We start from the raw sequence: 19985 nt of genomic DNA, 5'->3' as shown, positions 1-19985 counted from the left end.
TTTCAAATTGTTAAACTCAGTTTGAAATTTGAGTAAAAACTTAAGTTGGTTTCGAGAAATAGGGGCCTGTTCACTTAGATATTCTGGTGCCAGAGTATTTTAAACATCTGTAACGGGTTGTTTGGAAGCCGTGGCTGTAGGTAAATTCCAATGTAACTGGTGAAGAGATGACGAAAATCTATAGCATCCTTGTACAATGCAAAGTGGAAGAGATTGTCAAGTGGAGACAAGATCAACAGCTCCCTGACACCCTTATATCTATCCCCCTGATGGTAGATTATCTACCGAGAGTTGACAGGTGAGAAATTCAAATGCCGTTTCACAAGTGATGAATTGGGAAGAGATGGCTTGGGAGTCCCTTCTGCTTGACGTAAAAGGTGACTAATGGGATCGGGTGGTCAGGCATTTCTGACTTGGTTAGATATGTCATCGCATCCCAATTGTGTAGATCGATGCTATGTTGTTGATCACTGGATTGTCTGGTCCAGACTTGTTAATTACCGACCGCCGCCATAAAGCTTGAATATTGCTGAGTGAGGCGTAAAACTTAACTCGCTCACTCCATGGTTGATACTCGGCTTCCAGCGTATAGACTATAGAGCATCCCAACTGCGTACAGGTATAGACTCTAGACTATGGCTCTTGCTGGCGCCATACGAGTTTGTACAGCTTACGACCCAGTGAGCGTGACCTGAGCGCAGTCAATGCAGTATGGCTTTTGCGGCTGTGACCCCACCATGCAGAAAAACGATTGTCAGCCAAGCAGGCTTACTGATAGTTGGGTCAAGCAGTTGAACCCCCCAGGATTGATGGTAGGGCCCCGTGCGGCTCGTGTCAGCAGTGTAACAGCAGCAAGATCTAGTGGTCCAAGCTTGATTTTGATTTAGTCCTAGGCTTAGCCTTTGACTTCGATTCTAACACGAGTAGATCTCTTAGTAGATTGACTAGTTCCCATGACAAGAGCTTCCGCTTTCAGATGATGAACTCGAGGTGTCCATTTAATCCAATCATCTTTAGAAAGTTCTAGACACAATGAACATCAGTTATTAAACGACCAGGGAGGACCTGTGAAGCAGGAGGTACATAGAAAATGGGGATCCAAATCAGCCATAAATTTTTGACATTGCAGACACTGCTTGTGACATTATGATTTTTGTCAGGGGAAATTAGAGTTTAATAAAGTAGATGAAATGCAAGCAATATGCACAAAATATAGAATGCGATTGTCAGAAACATAATCCACTTGCACAAAGCCGATCTTAGCGCGATTGTAAGACCGCATGGATTTAAGATCGCGATCTTAGCTAAGATCGCACTCTTCTACGGCGGAGGTGCGAATTTCTTAAACTCGACTCCTGTCTACAGTTGTCTGCAAGTGCGCATAGCATACTGCGCAAATAGAGAGGGATACTGGTCCCTGCACACAATACATACCTCCCTCAATCGCACTTTGCAGAATTTTCATGAAAAACATTCCAAGAAATCTTCGAAGGAAACGATTACGTGGACGATAGCATATATTTTTCTACATTTTAACTGTCTTGATTTATGAACTGAGAATGTGATATTTCAACCACGGAAATACCTACCCATGTTTTATGAAAATATTGAACTGCGAAAAAATACATTCATAAATTTGGGTCTAGATTTAGTGACTTAATAATTATGAAAATTATAATAATATATCAAATATCGACAATATGTATTTATGATATAACACCTAAATGCATGATTTGCCACTGGTTGTCAATTAGACATTGTTTAATGCACAGCTGTTTTTTTTCCTTTTTTTGTGAGTGTGTGTGTGTAAAATCCTAAATATACCCTAGAAGTATTGGTTTTCTCACAATATAACAAGAAAATGTAATATGGCTACAGAAGTGTTGTAAAGAATTCATGACAGGGAAATACGAATATCAAATAATATATCGAGAGAGCAGTTGTTAAATACTCATTCACAGTATATTAATGATATGACCCTATTAGCGTGATAAATATTTTTCTAAAAGTGAAATTAAAATTGAATCTTGATTTTGCACGCGTTAACTTCTATCTAATTTTTATTACTTTAATGATTAACTAAGACAAAATCACTCCATCACCGAAAAAGAAAATATCTTGAGCACTGCGATTTGGCATGACAGACTCTACGGCAACGGCATAGGCCAGGGAAACCACTCCCATCTTGCCCATAAACTAAAATTATCTGCTCTTGAGTTAATGAAAAGGTCACGGTCATTGTTAATCGCACGCGGACACCATTTGCTAGTATCCTTCCTTGATTATCAAAAAGGTATGTTGTTTCACACTTATTCCAACATTGAATCGGGTGGGAATAGTACTTTGTGATATCGACTCAATAGTTCTGTGGTTCACTACAGCAAATAACAATGTATCCGACGTTAAATCGGTTGTACATTCTCCGTGTTGAAGTGTCGAGGCGAATCATACAGTACAGTTTTATGCAATATGAAAGCAATCTCCAAACGTAAAGCTGATTATTTGCTTGAAACTTGAACACCATTTTGTCACAGACTACAATGATCTTAGCTCCTTACAATTGGTCCGGACCAATTGTAAGTTTCGATTGTAACTTACAACGATCTTAGCCTACAATCGCTTTGTGCAAGTCGATGGCGATTGTAGCTGAAGCCTAAGATCGCGATCTTATGGATTTACAATAATTGTAGCGCTAAGATCGTTCTGTGCAAGTGGGCCCTGGAGTCTTGTAGTTCTTGAAAATTTGAAGAAAATTTTAAAACACTCCCACTCTGTAAACACGTCTTCTGTGTTGTCCATACAGAAAAATTATGAGAGGTTTTCAACAACTATGTTGTGACATCACTGCTAAGGGAGATAACTGCATAACTCTTTAACCATACCACTAGAGATAGCTATGGCTTAGTTAAAAGTTTCATTTCCATTCTGTATGTGTGACAAATGCAACCATAATCCAGAGGGAACATTTACGACATAATTCCTCAGTGTCGTCAGGCCCCAGTATTGTGGACAGTGGTGGAATTACTAAGTCTGTCTGGCTGTCCGGGTAACTGATTCTCAGCAATAAAGTCACATCTAAGACAAAGAAAGACATTGCCATGCCTCTTCCGTTCAAAACACACTCGGTTAACATCCAGGGCATGTAGTTCTGAGATAAGTGCAGCGGTTGCAAGGTCTTGAAAGAAATACACTTGAATTCTTTCTCCTTTAGATGCTTGCACTCATTTGAGGCGAGGTGTCCAATGACGACCGAGAGGTCACAAGCTGGTGGCCGGAATTTCTTGGACTTGTCGGCCAGTTTAAGTGCCTTGAGCATGTACTAGTTGTGTGCATATGTGCGCTATATAAATATCCCATCATCGTCATCATCATCATCATCATCTATACAAGCATAGTAGAGACTGGAGTTCAGGGACAGTAAAGACTTTACCACCCGAAGCTGTGGCTAATACAGTATTGATGGCTGCTAGATATGTAGTTAACATAGAGCTTTTCAATTTCCTGGAGGTACATAAGAGTTGCAGATACTCAGCAACTATTTTAGGTGATGCTGTGGAAGGAGAAATGATGCCCTCCATCTTGCAAAAAGCCTCAAAATTCCTCCATTTGTTGTCGCAAAGAGCTTGAGTAGCCATTCGCTTCGAATAACCCTTGGCGATCAAGGACTTAAGCAAATGGACCATACATGTAGATGGAACGTCTGTGGAGACCAAAGTAGCTGATCAGGGTGGATCAGTATATCAGTATATCATCGCGGTCAGGAAGTAGTACTGGGTTTGGATAAGGCGCAACCAAAAGCAGTGTGATCGCTGATGGGATACTGGAGGGATTGCTAAACCCAGAGGGATCACTGGAGGATTGCCGATCCTGAAGGGATCACCAATACTGGAGGGATCGCCAAACCAGGAGGCATCACTGGAGGATCACCGATCCTGAAGGGATCACCAATACTCGAGGGAACGCTTGAGGATCGCCGATCCTGAAGGGATCACCAATACTGGAGGGAACGTTGGAGGATCGCCGATCCTGAAGGGATCACCAATACTGGAGGGAACGCTGGAGGATCGCCGATCCTGAAGGGATCACCAATACTGGAGGGATCGCTGGAGGATCGCCGATCCTGAAGGGATCACCAATACTGGAGGGAACGCTGGAGGATCGCCGATCCTGAAGGGATCACCAATACTGGAGGGATCGCTGATCTTGAAGGGATCACCAATACTGGAAGGAACGCTGGAGGATCGCCGATCCTGAAGGAATCACCAATACTGGAAGGAACGCTGGAGGATCGCCGATCCTGAAGGGATCACCAATACTGGAGGGATCGCTGGAGGATCGCCGATCCTGAAGGGATCACCAATACTGGAAGGAACGCTGGAGGATCGCCGATCCTGAAGGGATCACCAATACTGGAGGGATCGCTGGAGGATCGCCGATCCTGAAGGGATCACCAATACTGGAGGGATCGCTGATCTTGAAGGGATCACCAATACTGGGGGGACGCTGGAGGATCGCCGATCCTGAAGGGATCACCAATACTGGAGGGATCGCTGGAGGATCGCCGATCCTGAAGGGATCACCAATACTGGAGGGATCGCTGGAGGATCGCCGAACCTGAAGGGATCACCAAACCAGGAGGCATCGCTGGAGGATCGCCGATCCTGAAGGGATCACCAATACTGGAGGGATCGCTGGAGGATCGCCGATCCTGAAGGGATCACCAATACTGGAGGGATCGCTGGAGGATCGCCGATCCTGAAGGAATCACCAAACCAGGAGGCATCGCTGGAAGATCGCTGATCCTGAAGGGATCACCAATACTGGAGGGATCGCTGGAGGATCACCAATACTGGAGGGATCACCAATACTGGAGGGAATGCTGGAGGATCGCCGATCCTGAAGGGATCACCAATACTGGAGGGATCGCTGGAGGATCGCCGATCCTGAAGGGATCACCAATACTGGAGGGATCGCTGGAGGATCGCCGATCCTGAAGGGATCACCAATACTGGAGGGATCACCAATACTGGAGGGATCGCTGGAGGATCGCCGATCCTGAAGGGATCACCAATACTGGAGGGATCGCCAAAACTGGAGGGATCGCTGGAGGATCACTGATCCTGAAGGGATCACCAAACCAAGAGGCATCGCTGGAGGATCGCCGATCCTGAAGGGATCACCAAAACTGGAGGGAACGCTGGAGGATCGCCGATCCTGAAGGGATCACCAATACTGGAGGGAACGCAGGAGGATCGCCGATCCTGAAGGGATCACCAATACTGGAGGGAACGCTGGAGGATCGCCGATCCTGAAGGGATCACCAATACTGGAGGGATCGCTGGAGGATCGCCGATCCTGAAGGGATCGCCAATACTGGAGGGATGGCCAAACCAGGAGGCATCACTGGAGAAATGTGACTGAGGGGAGCCAGGAGCGCCCATCCCTGAGAGGGAGGGAGCGCTGAATGGGATGAGATAAAGGCAGCCGAAACGGAAACAATGGTGGAAGAAGCGCTGAGATCGCTGCTCCTGGTTGTGGAAAAAACGCTCTGTCAACTGGGCTGGACGGCTCAAGGCGAAAAAGACATGGTAAGTTTTCACTCAAGCAGAAGGAGTGTCTAGGAAGTCCTGATCAGGCAAAGGATTAGCGCACTGGCTGATTTTGAAGGGACGATCCTTCATGGATCTTTTGGCAGAAGAGGACCCTCTGAAGATCTTTTCCGGTCTCTGTCTACTACTCTTCTGTGTCTGACTTTGTGATAAATCGTAAAGTCATCATCAGTCAGCACTGAAAGAGCATTGCTGGGACCAAGAGCACATACCGATACAATCGATACAGAGCGAGTGGGGGGTCCACTGCAGAAAACGTTTTCTAGCATCTATCACAAACTTTCCTCTTCTTAGAACACTGATTAAATTTCCCCATAATGAAACAGTATAGAGTAACAGACAGACACAACCTCATACACATCCACACTTGTGTGTGACAAGAAAGGGAATGTCATGTGACCGGCCTGAGTGTCCCGCATGCTTTCCAGGGACTACTGTTGTGTCAAGGAATGGAAGCGGTGGGGAGTGATCAGGCAGGAGAGAGACCAGAAGATTTGTTCAACTCTGCTTACAGCACGTTTCCATTCCATGGTCGGAGTAAGAGAGAAGTGCATGCCATGAGATAAGATAAGTTTTAAAAATTGCAAATATTTGCATGTCATTTAACAAATGACATGCAATCACACTAAAATATTCTTCAGGGGGATTTAAGACATGAGATAATTCTGTCAAAATCATGTTTTTGAAAAATCAATTGCAATGATCACATAGCTCAAATTTGAGCAAAAACATTAAGCAGCCCCATGTAACACCTTCAGAACAAATCTTTTCTAAAGCTGCTGTTGATCTGAAGAAGAAGTAAACTTTATTTAAAATGAGAAACTCAAATACTAACATACCGTACGAGTTGACTAAGTTTTGCCATTAACAAAGCCATCTTCTTTGCTGCTGAAATAATCTCATTATCTTTGCTGGACCATTGTTTAGTCTCCATGTGTAATGCATGAGCAGCCATCTGAAAACAGAAAGTATCAAAATACTTGAATACCCAAGATCAATGTGATGATACAACATTTTGAAAGTTTATGTCAAACATGCTAACAAAGGTCAACATTAAAACATATTCTGCATAAACAATGTGGACTAAACAGCCACACCAAACTGAAACAAGCTTAACAATACATGCCATCATAAGACAGAGAAACAGGAGGAAACAGGAGCATGGTCCACAGGAATATAACAATACCCAGAACTAGCAATGTACTACAGTTGTGTGTCATAACCTAGTTCTGTCACAAGATGACTTTGGAAATGCCAGTAGTAACTATTATTAAGTAGATATGCATAACAATTGCTTTTACAGCTGCAGTTAGTCATATATGAAACATTAACTATGCAGAATTCAAACCTGCCTGTGTGTTGTTAGCAAGAATAATAACATCAAACTTGTGTTACTTCCCTTTAGTTTGATGAGAATTGATGACAATGAGATTGAAAGCATTACTTAACATTCATTTTTATGACATGGATTAATATAATTATCAAGACTATAGGTTGGTTTATTGCTATCACAACACACTTGCAACAACTGACAATTATCAGGACGTGATTGCAACATTGTTGGCTACTACTGCAATACAATCACAGTTAGTCCAGATGCACAGACAAGGAAACAAAGGATCAACTAAGTCTCATAGCAGCAGAGTGATGATGATTCTTTTACATAATTTTCACTACTTTGCCTTTTATGCCCAGTGGAATCCTGATAATCAGATAATCAAAACTGAATATTCTCTGGCATATTTAATATATTTAACAAAGAGAAAGGCGACTGGGAGATCACTGCCAGGTCAAGGTAGGGATAATAGTCTGTCTTCATAAGATTGGCAACTAAGTAAACTGAAATTTGTGAACATGTTGCAACTATGATGCTAGACTACTTGATAAGGTTCTGATCTTATGACCGTGAAGGTACGTGTCAGAATGAACCTTCAGTAACGCAAGCTTGTCGTAAAAGGCGACTAACGGGATCGGGCGGTCAGGCTCGCTGACTTGGTTGACATAGGTCATTGGTTCCCAATTGCACAGATCGATGTTCAGGCTGTTGATCACTGGATTGTCTGGTCCAGACTCGATTATTTACAGACTGCCGCCATATAGCTGGAATATTGCTGAGTGCAGCGTAAAACTAAACTCACTCACTCACTCTGATCTTTTGAGCTGTAAAGCAGCCAGCATTGGAGTAGAAAGTTCTGGCTGTCTGCATCTTGCAGTTACTGCTTTCTAACAAGATAGGACAAAAAAACCCATTTCTTTGAATTCTGTGAGGCTATGTTGCTGGCAGATAAAACTTGGGAAAAGTATATAGAGTTTTAACATCTTCCAGGAGGAATAATCCCATCAGTTTGTTATTCACCTGAATACCTCTGCATGGAGAGACTGTTCTGTCAGCATTCTGTTTATTCTGTCATTATGATAAATTTCATAAGAAATGACAGGCCTCAATCCTGCAGCCAATCAAATCTGCCAAGACAAATAACAATGTACTCTTGATCACCAAGTTCCCAAACTGTGCTCTCTTTGTGTTTGGATGTATCCTAAAAACATGGGATGATATATGTGTTCCAACTTCCTCATCACGGTCTAGGACACACTATGGTGTAAATGTAAACATGCAACATGGACAAAGTGTCCATCACTCGTCACCACTCGCCTCTTTCCGTAACCTCCAAGAAGAGTCGTCCCCCTATCGATGCTTGTTATGTGCGAAAATACGACAAACGAATCAGAACGCACGTAAATGACTTCAGTGCTTTGGTAAAAATAATCCCGAGTTCTCAAATCGTTTATGGGCATTATGTCATTGTTCAAAAATATCACGCAAAATATATATCGTCATATTGAAAGTACAAAGAACTTAGCTAACAGGATTTTGCTGCCTATTATGAAGTTTTTGATAAGAATCATGCGATTGACGGTGAGAGATTCAAATACACGCATGTGCGTTTGTTGACATAACGGTTTTCATGGGTCCAACTGAGGGTATTTCTGACGATCTTGAGGGGTTGCTAAGGAGATTGTAAGTGCGCTTCCAACAATATTAGGAAATGTAATAATAAATTGCTATGAGTTTCAAAACAATAATATTAGACATATATCTGCATGTAACTAATCAACTTGAATCTTTAACATTGGGCATATATTTCACATCTATGAGAATAGTTTAGTCTGGCTTTGTTTTTGGTCATTCATATATTTCATTCCACTTGGGGTATGACAGCAAGGTTACACGAATGTTCAGTTTGAGAAATATTTTAAAGTCATTTTTGACTTTCTGCTTTTGGATTTAATGTAGCTTTTATAAATTTTATTTATATACTTACTAAAACCCTATTTAAAAATATGATTGGAAATATAAGGTGAACATTTGGTAATAATTACATCAGAATAAGTCTGTAACAATAAAATTTTTCTCCTTCTCTTAGTTGTATCAAAAAGGCTTAATTCTTTAAAAACATAAACAGCAATACAATGTATGATTACCTCAGTGATATTAAGTGCCATTGGAATCAAACAAAAATAGAGTTATCGTTCCTGTCTAAAGTAGGAACGATGTTCATGTGCCAATATGAAATCCTTTCAGAGAGGCACGAGTCGCTATTCGGCTTGTCCCGGAATAACACGAGTTGGTCACGAATGCAGGGGCAGTGGATTGGAACTTGACTTACATACACTGGGAGTTTGTTGCCGAGGCAAGCAGCAAACAAACCCAGCTGAGGAGTATCTTACATGAGCCCGAATTCACATATTATTGGGACCGCCTCTGTGGTGTAGTGGTTAGAGCATCCGCCCGGAGAGCGGAAGGTCGCGGGTTCCATCCCTGGCCACGTCATACAAAAGACATTAAAATATGGTACTTGTTGGTCCCTGCCTGGCGCTCGGTTTTAATGGGTACAACAAGGACTGATCGGCTCGGAGTCAGTATAATGTGTCTGAGTGGGGTATTCATGCTTCACTGCGACATGGTATCTCAGTGGGCTAGCACTATAAAACCAGCTTAAGTCTGGGCTAGTACAAGCAGCCGCACATACACATACACACACGCATGCACGTCGTCATATGAGCGAAATATTCTCCAGCACGACGTTAAACCAAATTTCACCTCACCTCACATATGATTGCTAAATGCCAGGATGTCCATGTGTGAGCTGGAGCTTCTGTAAACAGGTTTGGGTCCTCTGAAAAGAGTCATTACGCCCTCTGCAATTCTGCCAATTCAGATTCATCATGGGGTTTGGCTTGAAACAAACAAGGATGTCCAATTTTGGGGATCGTAGCAAATTAATCTATGATTACTGAAGTCTCCTCCTGCATGTTAAACCCTCCAGGTGTATCCAGCTATCAAAACACAACATCCACCAAGAAAGTGACTTGCGGGACAATCCTACAGTGATAATTCCTAGGTTCTTTGGATATCAATAAATCTGAAAACACTGGGGGGAATATCCTTGGTGAGGTTTGTATTCTCCTGAATAGCTTTCTAACACCAGTAAGGCTAAATCTGCATCCACTGGTCGCTTTGAGATGAAATCATCAGAAAATCTGGCTGGGATGCAAACTCTGGCTGCTTTAGGAAATGCAAACTGTATTGACGTGTTAGAGCTTGCAGAATCCTGTGATCAGTAGTGATGTACTTCCAATTTTTGGAGTTTGACACAAAGTCTTCTCAATTCTGTTCAGGAATCAGTGTTAGGTTAAAATCTGCTAATCTGGAATCTAAGGCAGTAATCTGGCCCCTATTTCTCGAAACAAACTTAAGTTTTTACTCAAATTTCAAACTGAGTTTGCCAATTTGAAACAGCTGAATTTTTAACTCAACTGCATTTTTTAACTAAAAAAAGCCCAAACAACTTAAGTAATCTATCCACCAAACTCAAATTGTCTGCTAAGTTTGAGTTTAATATTGATTTCAGTTTATTCTGGGAAATGCATTTTCCTGCGTTTTCTCAAATTTGAGTAAAAACTCAGACTTAAGTCAAAACTCAGACTTAAGTTTGTTTCGAGAAATCGGGGCCAGATCCAGGTCTATATTGTTTAATCTGAGATGCAAGGTTTCTGGACAGAGACATAGTTCACCATTCCCTGTCATTTCCATATCCTGGCCCTGCCTCCTGTTACCTGTTTCTGTGTAAAATGTCAATAGCTATACTTTGTTTCAGTGCTGAGGGGTCAAGTAGATGTATGCCTCCATCTGCTTTTCTGAAAGAATTCCTCCCCCAATGGAAAACATTTCCTCTTGGCAGAATCTCAAAAAGCTGACACTCAAGGGTACTGTGAGGTCTAACTGCCAAGTTGACACTTTAATGGTAGCACCTTTCTGTGGTGTCCTGGCATACTTCCTCAAGGACCTTAGGTCCATCTTTGTCAAAGAAAGGTTGTCGCATGGTAGGTTGAGTCAGGACAGACCGTTTACATTGTTTACAGACAGATGTATTCCAGACTTGTGAGATAACTCTGGATCCACAACAGCTGGCTTGACATCCAAACTTTTGAAGGTGAGGTGAGGTGATATGGGGTATAACGTCGCACTTTAGAATATTTCGCTCATATGACGACGTGCATGCGTGTGTATGTGTGGCTGCTTGTACTAGCCCAGACATAAGCTGGATTTATAGTGCTATCCCACTGAGATACCATGCAGCTGTTAAGTATAAATACCCCACTCAGACACATTATACTGACTCCAAGCCGACCAGTCCTTGTTGTACCCATTCATGCAGAGCACCAGGCAGGGACCAAGAAGTACCATATTTTAATGTCTTTGGTATGACGTAGCCAGGGATCAAACCAGCGACCTTCCGCTCTCCGGGCGGATGCTATAACCACAACACCACTTGTGAAGACAAGAGATCATACTGTCCAACAGGCTAATGATGAAAGTCAATGATGAGCTAACTGTGATCTGTGTATCCCGAGATACCACCCAATAATTCATTATGAGGTATTATGATGTGGTGTGTTCGTGCCATGAACCAGTCTTTTTAAACACCAATATCCAAAGTATCTCAACTTATGGTAAAGCAACCATGAAAATACATACATCGGTTACGATACAAGGAAGGTATTTGAGTAAGCTCCTTGTAGCATGAATTGCATTACAAAGAATCACTGAAGCAGAATAATGTGATAACGTGATTTACAATATATCAAAAACTTTGTTTTCTGGTCTAAAAATTAGATCCCTGGTGAAAAATCTATTTGGTTTAGGTTTGTAGAGAGGCCTTCTCCTGGGTTGACTGGACACAGCTATCTATTTGGTGACACTCTACTTTGAACAAACATAGAATCCACCTGCTGGGCACTACTTTACTATTGCCTGACAACCTAATATTTAATCCTGATCACCGTTAGTTTGCTGGAACCAGTTCCCTTGTACAATATTTATTACAGATGGAGATTCAATTAAAGTTCCACATGTTTAGTAGGATTGCAACGAATACACCATGTGGCGAATATGATACGTATCATGAATAGTGGGTAACAAATACGATTAAATATTCACGAATACAATATTGTACTTAAGTGATTGATGTACAATATGGAATGCCCATGTTGACAGTTTTGATTTGTCACAGCAATAACCAGTGATCTCATGACACTCAAATTTGTTATGTAATAGCTATAATTGACAGTACCATGTGCAGTCTTGGCAAACTAACATGACTTGCTCTACTCAAGACTAGCACATATTGAATTCTTGCATATCTCACTTTCCAAAAGTACACAAGGGTTCAAGTAAAACATGCTCCCTTAAAAAATCGTAAATATTCGTTAATATTCGGTTCTGTTGACCACGAATAACGAATTGAATTCATGAAGAGCTACGGTTCGATTCACCGAATATGCGAGTGAATCGTTACAGCCTTAATGTTTAGTACCATAATGGGTTGATTAGGCTGAGGAATAGGGAATGCTGTTTCATCCTCATCATCAGTCTCTGGTGGAGGTGGCCGAGGTGGAGCAGTCTCGTAAGGCAGAGGTGGACGAGGTGGAGCTGTCTCTGAAACACAAATTATCAGGCGTCAGCATTAATGAGTGTGGAATAGAGCAGTGAAATAAAAATGTTGCTTACCGACATTGAACGCTTCTATTTTCGTCAACAAAACTACATACTACACTTACAAATCAAGAATGTGTACCGCATTTTGTTACAATTAACTAAAATGCGAATGAAATAATGTTTTACAAAACTGTGCCTCTTGACATGTAGTAATATGTACTGATATAGTGTTGTGAAAATGCACAGCAAACAGACTTGAAGATATGAATGTGCAATATATTATCAAACAAGAAGACAAAGTCATCAATATCCCCTGAAATGGTAAAATACTCTGCATGAATATGTCAACTAGTTACGACTATGTTAGATGTGCCTCAGTAATGTTGATATAGAGTGGTACTGTTGATTTACTTCACTAGGTTCTTCGATACCCACAAAGAGTACTACCACCAATTTCAGTCGAAGTCAAACTTGTTGCCATGGAAACGCAAAAAGTATTTTATTTAGAAATCCAAAACTACCAGAAAGCACCAGTTCACAACCAGACCTATCTATAGGCCAAATTTGGTGAAGAAACATTGAATGGTTTTAAAGTTCTGCTCCAGAAAAGATCACTACTACCAATTTCTCTCAAAGTCAAAGTTGTTGCCCTGGAAACGCAAAAGATATCTTATTCAGAAATCAGACACTACCAAAAGGCACCGGTTCACCACTGGACCTATCTGGTGTAGAATTATGGAATGGTTTTATGTTCTGTCCCGGGAAAAGACGAATTTGCACGGACGGACGGGGTCCAAAATAATACCCCAAACATGTTCCAGTATATAATTACAACTGGTGACTGAATTACTATACGATGATCACTATTTTTTTAATCTACCGACATTAACCTCTGTACTATCAAGTACCATCTGTCAAGTAACTTAACCTGATGGATGGAAAACAAAGTCTGTTTGCAGTATATTTGATTATACAATTCCACAAAATTTCTTCAGATGAGTGAAAGTGAGGTGGCCTGCTACATGAATGCAGATACCTGTCAACTACTGTAAGAGAGTGCTTAAAAAAGATTGAGAAAACTTCTCACTATAATTGCAGCATAAACTTTTAACTAGTAACAAGATAGCTTCACCGACGATTTAAGTCAAACACATATAACAAATGTGTTCAGTGATAATTTTGTATCTTTTAGCTGAGTAACTTATTGTATCAATTAGTAGTGCAAGATGCCTCTTTCTCTACAACACAGGTCAGTTATCGCTAGTCATTAGGACAACAGAAGGAAACACGATAATCAAATCAATGAGCTTTCAAGTCAAGGTGGTGATCTGAAAATTGTCTAATATTTTATGTTAGATTTTTAAGTAAAAGTTTCAAATATTCTAAGAGCCACCTTTCATGAAAGGATAGTTCAACATAAACTTTCTTATTTGAAAGTTTAACTTTTCATGTCAACAGATATAGAAACATTGCATCACTGCACAGAAGCTCCATTGTAAATATCAGATAACACCTCAAAATGACAGAATGTGAATGAGGCATGTTGGTATATCTGCGCGTGACCACCAGATCTCAGAGAAAAGCTGAAGTGATGCATTCTGTTTCTTGGTAAAACCCATGACCATTGGTGTGGGGCTAACAAATCCTAGATCACAGATCTGATCCAAAGATTAGCAGATTCTGGCACAACTACAGGACATTTGGACCACATTGCCACCACAACCGACCTGCCTAAATTTCAGAGGACAAATAAGAAGTCAAATTCATCAATATTCCATGCCATTATGAATATGTTTATAAGAAACTCAAAATATATAACGCATCATGTATGTGATTATACCAATCAAAAGAATAGGCAATTCTCAAGAACTTTGGTAGAATCAAAACATTTATAATAAAACTACACTCCTTTTACATTTTTTATGTTTTATACCTTCCAATAATAAGAATTTATACAAGTATTGACTTTTCTTGGAACATTATTACCAATGATACAAATTCTTAGAATACAACTTCTAAAATTTGATTACCTTTTCACCTGAAACTTGTTTCTGAATACACAAGTTTGTTTGAATAAACAAGTTAAAGTCAATAGTTTTGTGTTGTCTTTTTTCCTAGTGGTTGTAATCTCCCTCCATCAGAGGTGAGGTGATATTGGGTTTTAACGTCGTGCTGGAGAATATTTTGCTCATATGACGACGTGCATGCGTGTGTATGTGTATGTGCGGCTGCTTGTACTAGCCCAGACTGAAGCTGGTTTTATGGTGCTAGCTCACTGAGATACCATGTCGCAGTGAAGCATGAATACCCCACTCAGACACATTATACTGACTCCGAGCCAACCAGTCCTTGTTGTACCCATTAATGCCGAGCGCCAGGCAGGGACCAACAAGTACCATATTTTAATATCTTTTGGTATGCCGCGGTCGGGGATCGAACCTCGACCTTCCGCTCTCCGGGGCGGACGCTCTAACCACTACACCACAGAGGCGGCCATCTCCCTATCAGAAGCATGGGAATCTCATAATTTTTCCACTGTACCTTAAGGAAGGTACTCTGGAATATTTTGGGGATGGATGGATGGGCGTTAATGTTTCTTGCCGCTGTATTTAATATTAACAGTTTCCAGTTACTGTACTTCTGATGAGGTAATGAGGGCAGCTTTCTTGTCCAAGACCTTGTTTATGGCTGTTTTCACTGCTGAGAACCTGGGTTCCCGGACCTTGACAACTCTGAGGATTTACTGATTTTCCAGTTTTCTGCATAGCTGACAAATGGAGCCCACTGGATCCTGAAACACCTTCATAGGAAATATGGGCATCTTCCATGCATGATCATAGTCGATAGTCAAGGTCATGCAAGCAAAGTCTAGGAAGTCCCAGGAAAGTCAGGTTTCTGCTGTCCTTTCGAAGATCCACTCCCTAGAATTTCTTCAGTGGGGCCCCTTGACAATAGGGATTACACTGATGTAGTCTAAGCTACAATGAGGAAGCCAATGTTAGATCCCTGTTGAACTTCCTATACTCCTCTGATATGAGGACTTCAACAAAACCTCTTCAGATTTCCATTTGAAAAGCTAATTGGGGAGGGGCTACAAATACAGCATGTTCTTTGTCTCCAATGAGATGGATGAACATAACTGATGCAGATGCTTATTTCTTCTATTGCCCCAACAGGTAATGTGAATCAAAGACTGCCTTTGCCATACTGTCTGTTAATAGCCATTGGTCATCCAGATAGTATCTCCTACAATCTCCATCTTGACAGTTGATGGATCATCCATGGCATCAACTTCAATATTGTTTGTATCGCTGTACCCTTTGATCAAAATCCCTGATTCTTCCTTACTTTATGACCAGATATGTACAGCTACTGTAACTGTAAAGACTTGAAATTCTGAATCAATGGAAGGTGACTTGACCCCTAACATATTATCCTTCATTGATCATCTTCGACTGGAAGGATGACTGAGGTAACTTGGACTTTGTCCTGGTGTTTAAGAGAGGTAGAGGCAGCACTGACTCCAGATAAGAACATCCAGAGCAGCCAACTTGTCTGCAAATGTATACTTTTAGAGAACATGTGATGCATGTGGACAGAGCAGTCCTTGTCTTATAACTGATAAACTCTTCCCAAGTTGTTGGCATCGATATTTGAGATGAATACTTTCGATAGCGTCTGGAAGACCACTGGGAAGAAAGACCAAACCTATTCAAGCTGAACATGTGGACTCAGAATCAAGTTTCATGAAAATATCAATCAAGTGTTTGAGGTACACATTCGTAAGGATTAGATCTTTTCAAGTGGTAGTTATGTTATATAGTACAACATTTTGAAAATTCTAAAGAACAATATTTTCCACAGATGACAAATATCTGCCAACAGCAGCTCTCAAATTTTATGAAAACCTCAGAGCCATACCTCTACTGACAGAATCATACACAACACAAACATAAAATTGTTTAAAGTAAGGTAAAGGGTCATCTGGTTAAATTGTAAGTATTTTTAATGATAAAACACAACAAATAATTGGTTGCTTGGTAAGGGATGTGTTAATTGTCAGTAACAATGTTCTCAGCTGGACAACAAAAACCTGAAATAATAATATTAGTAACTTAATTGTGCTCAGCGTGTAAGAACTTCCAAACTTTTGACATAACTACAGTAAACTGCTTAAGAAATGCAAGCATGAAATATATTTCGTGGTTTTCTTTCAAAGTATTGTACAATGTCACATTAAAGACAGCATTAGTCTCTGAAACAAGTTTATTATAAACGTAGAGTGAACAATTTGAAATAAACTGAAGCCATATAGTAGAGGGGTACCTTGAGTGAAGCCAAATCTGGTAGAAGACATTTTGACTTAGCTAAGGCCAACAAGCATGATGGATAAGATGCTGACCAACCAACAATCAGAAATTCCAATGGAAGACCAGCCAGCAAACAGAGCTGCAACTCTGCAGAAAGATACACACCATCTCAGACAGTGTGAACACCATTGCCACACTCTTCCTTGCAATCTCAAACCATAATTAAGTAACAGTAACACCATAAAGACACATCACGCTGAGCAGTTAAGTTATACATAGGCTAAGGAACAGTTGCTCACCAGGTACATTCCAAGTCAGAAGAATGTTATACATTTTGAAATCTTTGGCACTAAGGAAGGACAGGACAGCTGTTAATTATTTTTGTAATTTTTGGTCAGCTTGAAAGGAAACTATAATGTCAATTCTGCAGTCTTCAAAACACTTATTATGGTTAAAAACATTCATGTGATAATACAATTATTTTTAAAGGAGTTTCTTAATCGTTCAAGAGTGGTTTTGTTGCAATACACATACCACAGAATTATCATATCATCCCTCTGAGCCTAATAATTCCATGCTAAATGAACATATCAAGTCATGCCCTGGTCCTATGCATATTTACAATGTCTCATAACTCTGAATATTCGATTTCTCATCTGAAGTTCAACGTTTCCAATTTGGAAATTTTAGCATTAAATGAAAAAAAGAAGAAGATTATTTTCTTGGAATGAGCGAATCTGAATCCCACTACTCTTTTACAAATCATATCAATGCTTCTTACTAAAACAATTCAATCTAATCCCTCTAGTTGTTTTGGTGAGTCTAAAGTCAAACGTGAAGATAGGGTTATGTCTGATGAAGGATGTATGGACAGACATCATGCTTTACCACTTGGATGGAAGGTCCAGGAGACCTAAAAACAGTTAGAAACAAACAGCCATTCATGCTGGGTATCTCATGCCTGAAAACAGAAACAAAATACAGCTGGTATCCATAACCTCTGGCTCCATAGTCATAATACAGGAACATATCCTGCGGTGGCGGTGGCACTGGTGGGGTGGACACTGGACATCCTGATGCTGGCTCATGCTGGCTGGGCCGTAGAGACGCTAAAAAACATAGCCTGACACTTAGCCAACATACATGCTTTCATTTAAGTATTGCTTGCTGAAACTTCTAACCAGATTTTTTTGTTGCGGTTGATTTGTCATTGGGCATCTTCCACAGGCAAACCATTTTCAATGCATAAAATATTAGCAACATACAGAAGATATGTTGTTTACTAGCAAAAGTTAAAAAAAATATGTATGTCAAATTAAGGGCAATGTGAAAAAATATTTCAATGACTAAATTAACTGTACTTATGATGATAAAACATTTTGTGCATTATTGAGTTACAAAGGGGAACACAGTCAATAGCTTTCTGCCTGAGTTGTTACAAACATAGCCATGGCACTACAATCAGGGATTAATAACAATTCATGTTTTTAAACAGGCAAAATACTATCAAGTATTAGCTTCACAAATATACAAAAAAGAAAAATCACTTGGATGGAAGTTATTTCAGAAATGACCTTCACAGAGTTCATGATTCCTTCACTGGGTCATCGGGAGAATACTTGACCATGGGCATGCAGTAAACCATTCATCATTTTCTGATGCATGTTAAGATTTGGGATTACACTGTCCAAGTGATGAACAAATACAGCTCTGCTTATATCCCCACTACAGACTTTTAATGAGGAAATGTGAGCAGCTGCTCATCCAATGTAAGGGCTTTATGTTACGTCAGCATAGTCTATGTGAAGCTTGACATAACGTACCTAACGGATAGTGTTCTTGCTGGAACTATCGCAAAGAGGCGGCAGACACATACAAACCCAAACATTACAATACAGGAAAAGTAATGTCACTGGAGCACAGTGTGAACACAATCGGATAAGTGGAAGCAGGAGAAGTGCAGTCCCCTGTAGCAAGGACTCATCTGAAGACCACAAACAGCATGGTGTGTGGGCCTAACTGACCTATGTCAGTCCACAGAGTGTTGCCATAGCTGTTCAGGAATTCTCCATTTGGCAGCAATTCCAAAATTTGAAGAACTGCCTCAGTGAGGCAGGTGTCACACAACCTGTGAGAGGTGTTGGTTTGATGCAACAACATTGTCAACTGTAACATCAGTGGTGTCAAACATACAAATAATGGCCTAACCTTTGAAGAACTGCTCGGCTTAGTGAAAACTCAAGATTTGTGCTGCATCAAGTGGAAGGGAAAACCAGGTTGTACAAATGTCACTTGTTTTGTTTCCAGGACTGTATGAGAGCTGGCCACCTTTTGGTGTTCACATCATGATGAAGAAATGAAATACTATAGCCGCCAGATTTTGGTGGTCACATCGTGATGAAGAAATGAAATACTATAGCCGCCACCTTTTGGTGGTCACATCATGATGAAGAAATGAAATACTATAGCCGCCACCTTTTGGTGGTCACATCATGATGAAGAAATGAAATACTATAGCCGCAAGATTTTGGTGGTCACATCGTGATGAAGAAATGAAATACTTTAGCCACCACCTTTTGGTGGTCACATCGTGATGAAGAAATGAAATACTATAGCTGCCACCTTTTGGTGGTCACATCATGATGAAGAAATGAAATACTATAGCCGCCACCTTTTGGTGGTCACATCATGATGAAGAAATGAAATACTATAGCCGCCACCTTTTGGTGGTCACATCATGATGAAGAAATGAAATACTATAGCCGCAAGATTTTGGTGGTCACATCGTGATGAAGAAATGAAATACTTTAGCCACCACCTTTTGGTGGTCACATCGTGATGAAGAAATGAAATACTATAGCTGCCACCTTTTGGTGGTCACATCATGATGAAGAAATGAAATACTATAGCCGCCACCTTTTGGTGGTCACATCGTGATGAAGAAATGAAATACTATAGCCGCCAGATTTTGGTTGTCACATCGTGATGAAGAAATGAAATACTATAGCCGCCAGATTTTGGTGGTCACATCGTGATGAAGAAATGAAATACTATAGCCGCCAGATT

At 40.7% G+C, this 19985-nt stretch overlaps 1 protein-coding gene across 1 annotated transcript in view; it reads right to left on the bottom strand.

The window, feature by feature from the left end:
- LOC124290485 (vinculin-like) overlaps positions 1–19985 on the bottom strand; it is a 128182-nt gene that overhangs the window by 39610 nt on the left and 68587 nt on the right. The window contains exons 20-22 of the mRNA XM_046727196.1: positions 17918–18028; positions 12488–12609; positions 6449–6564 (exon numbers count right to left, since the gene is read on the bottom strand). Coding sequence (XP_046583152.1) covers positions 6449–6564; positions 12488–12609; positions 17918–18028 — 349 coding nt within the window. The remainder of the gene's footprint in view (positions 1–6448; positions 6565–12487; positions 12610–17917; positions 18029–19985) is intronic.

This window comes from Haliotis rubra, unplaced genomic scaffold (assembly GCF_003918875.1).
Source record: "Haliotis rubra isolate DU_JTF1 unplaced genomic scaffold, ASM391887v1 Scf467, whole genome shotgun sequence".
NCBI lineage: Eukaryota > Metazoa > Mollusca > Gastropoda > Lepetellida > Haliotidae > Haliotis > Haliotis rubra.
The sequence above is the reverse complement of the archived record's forward strand: the minus strand, read 5'-3'. Positions and strand labels throughout refer to the sequence as shown.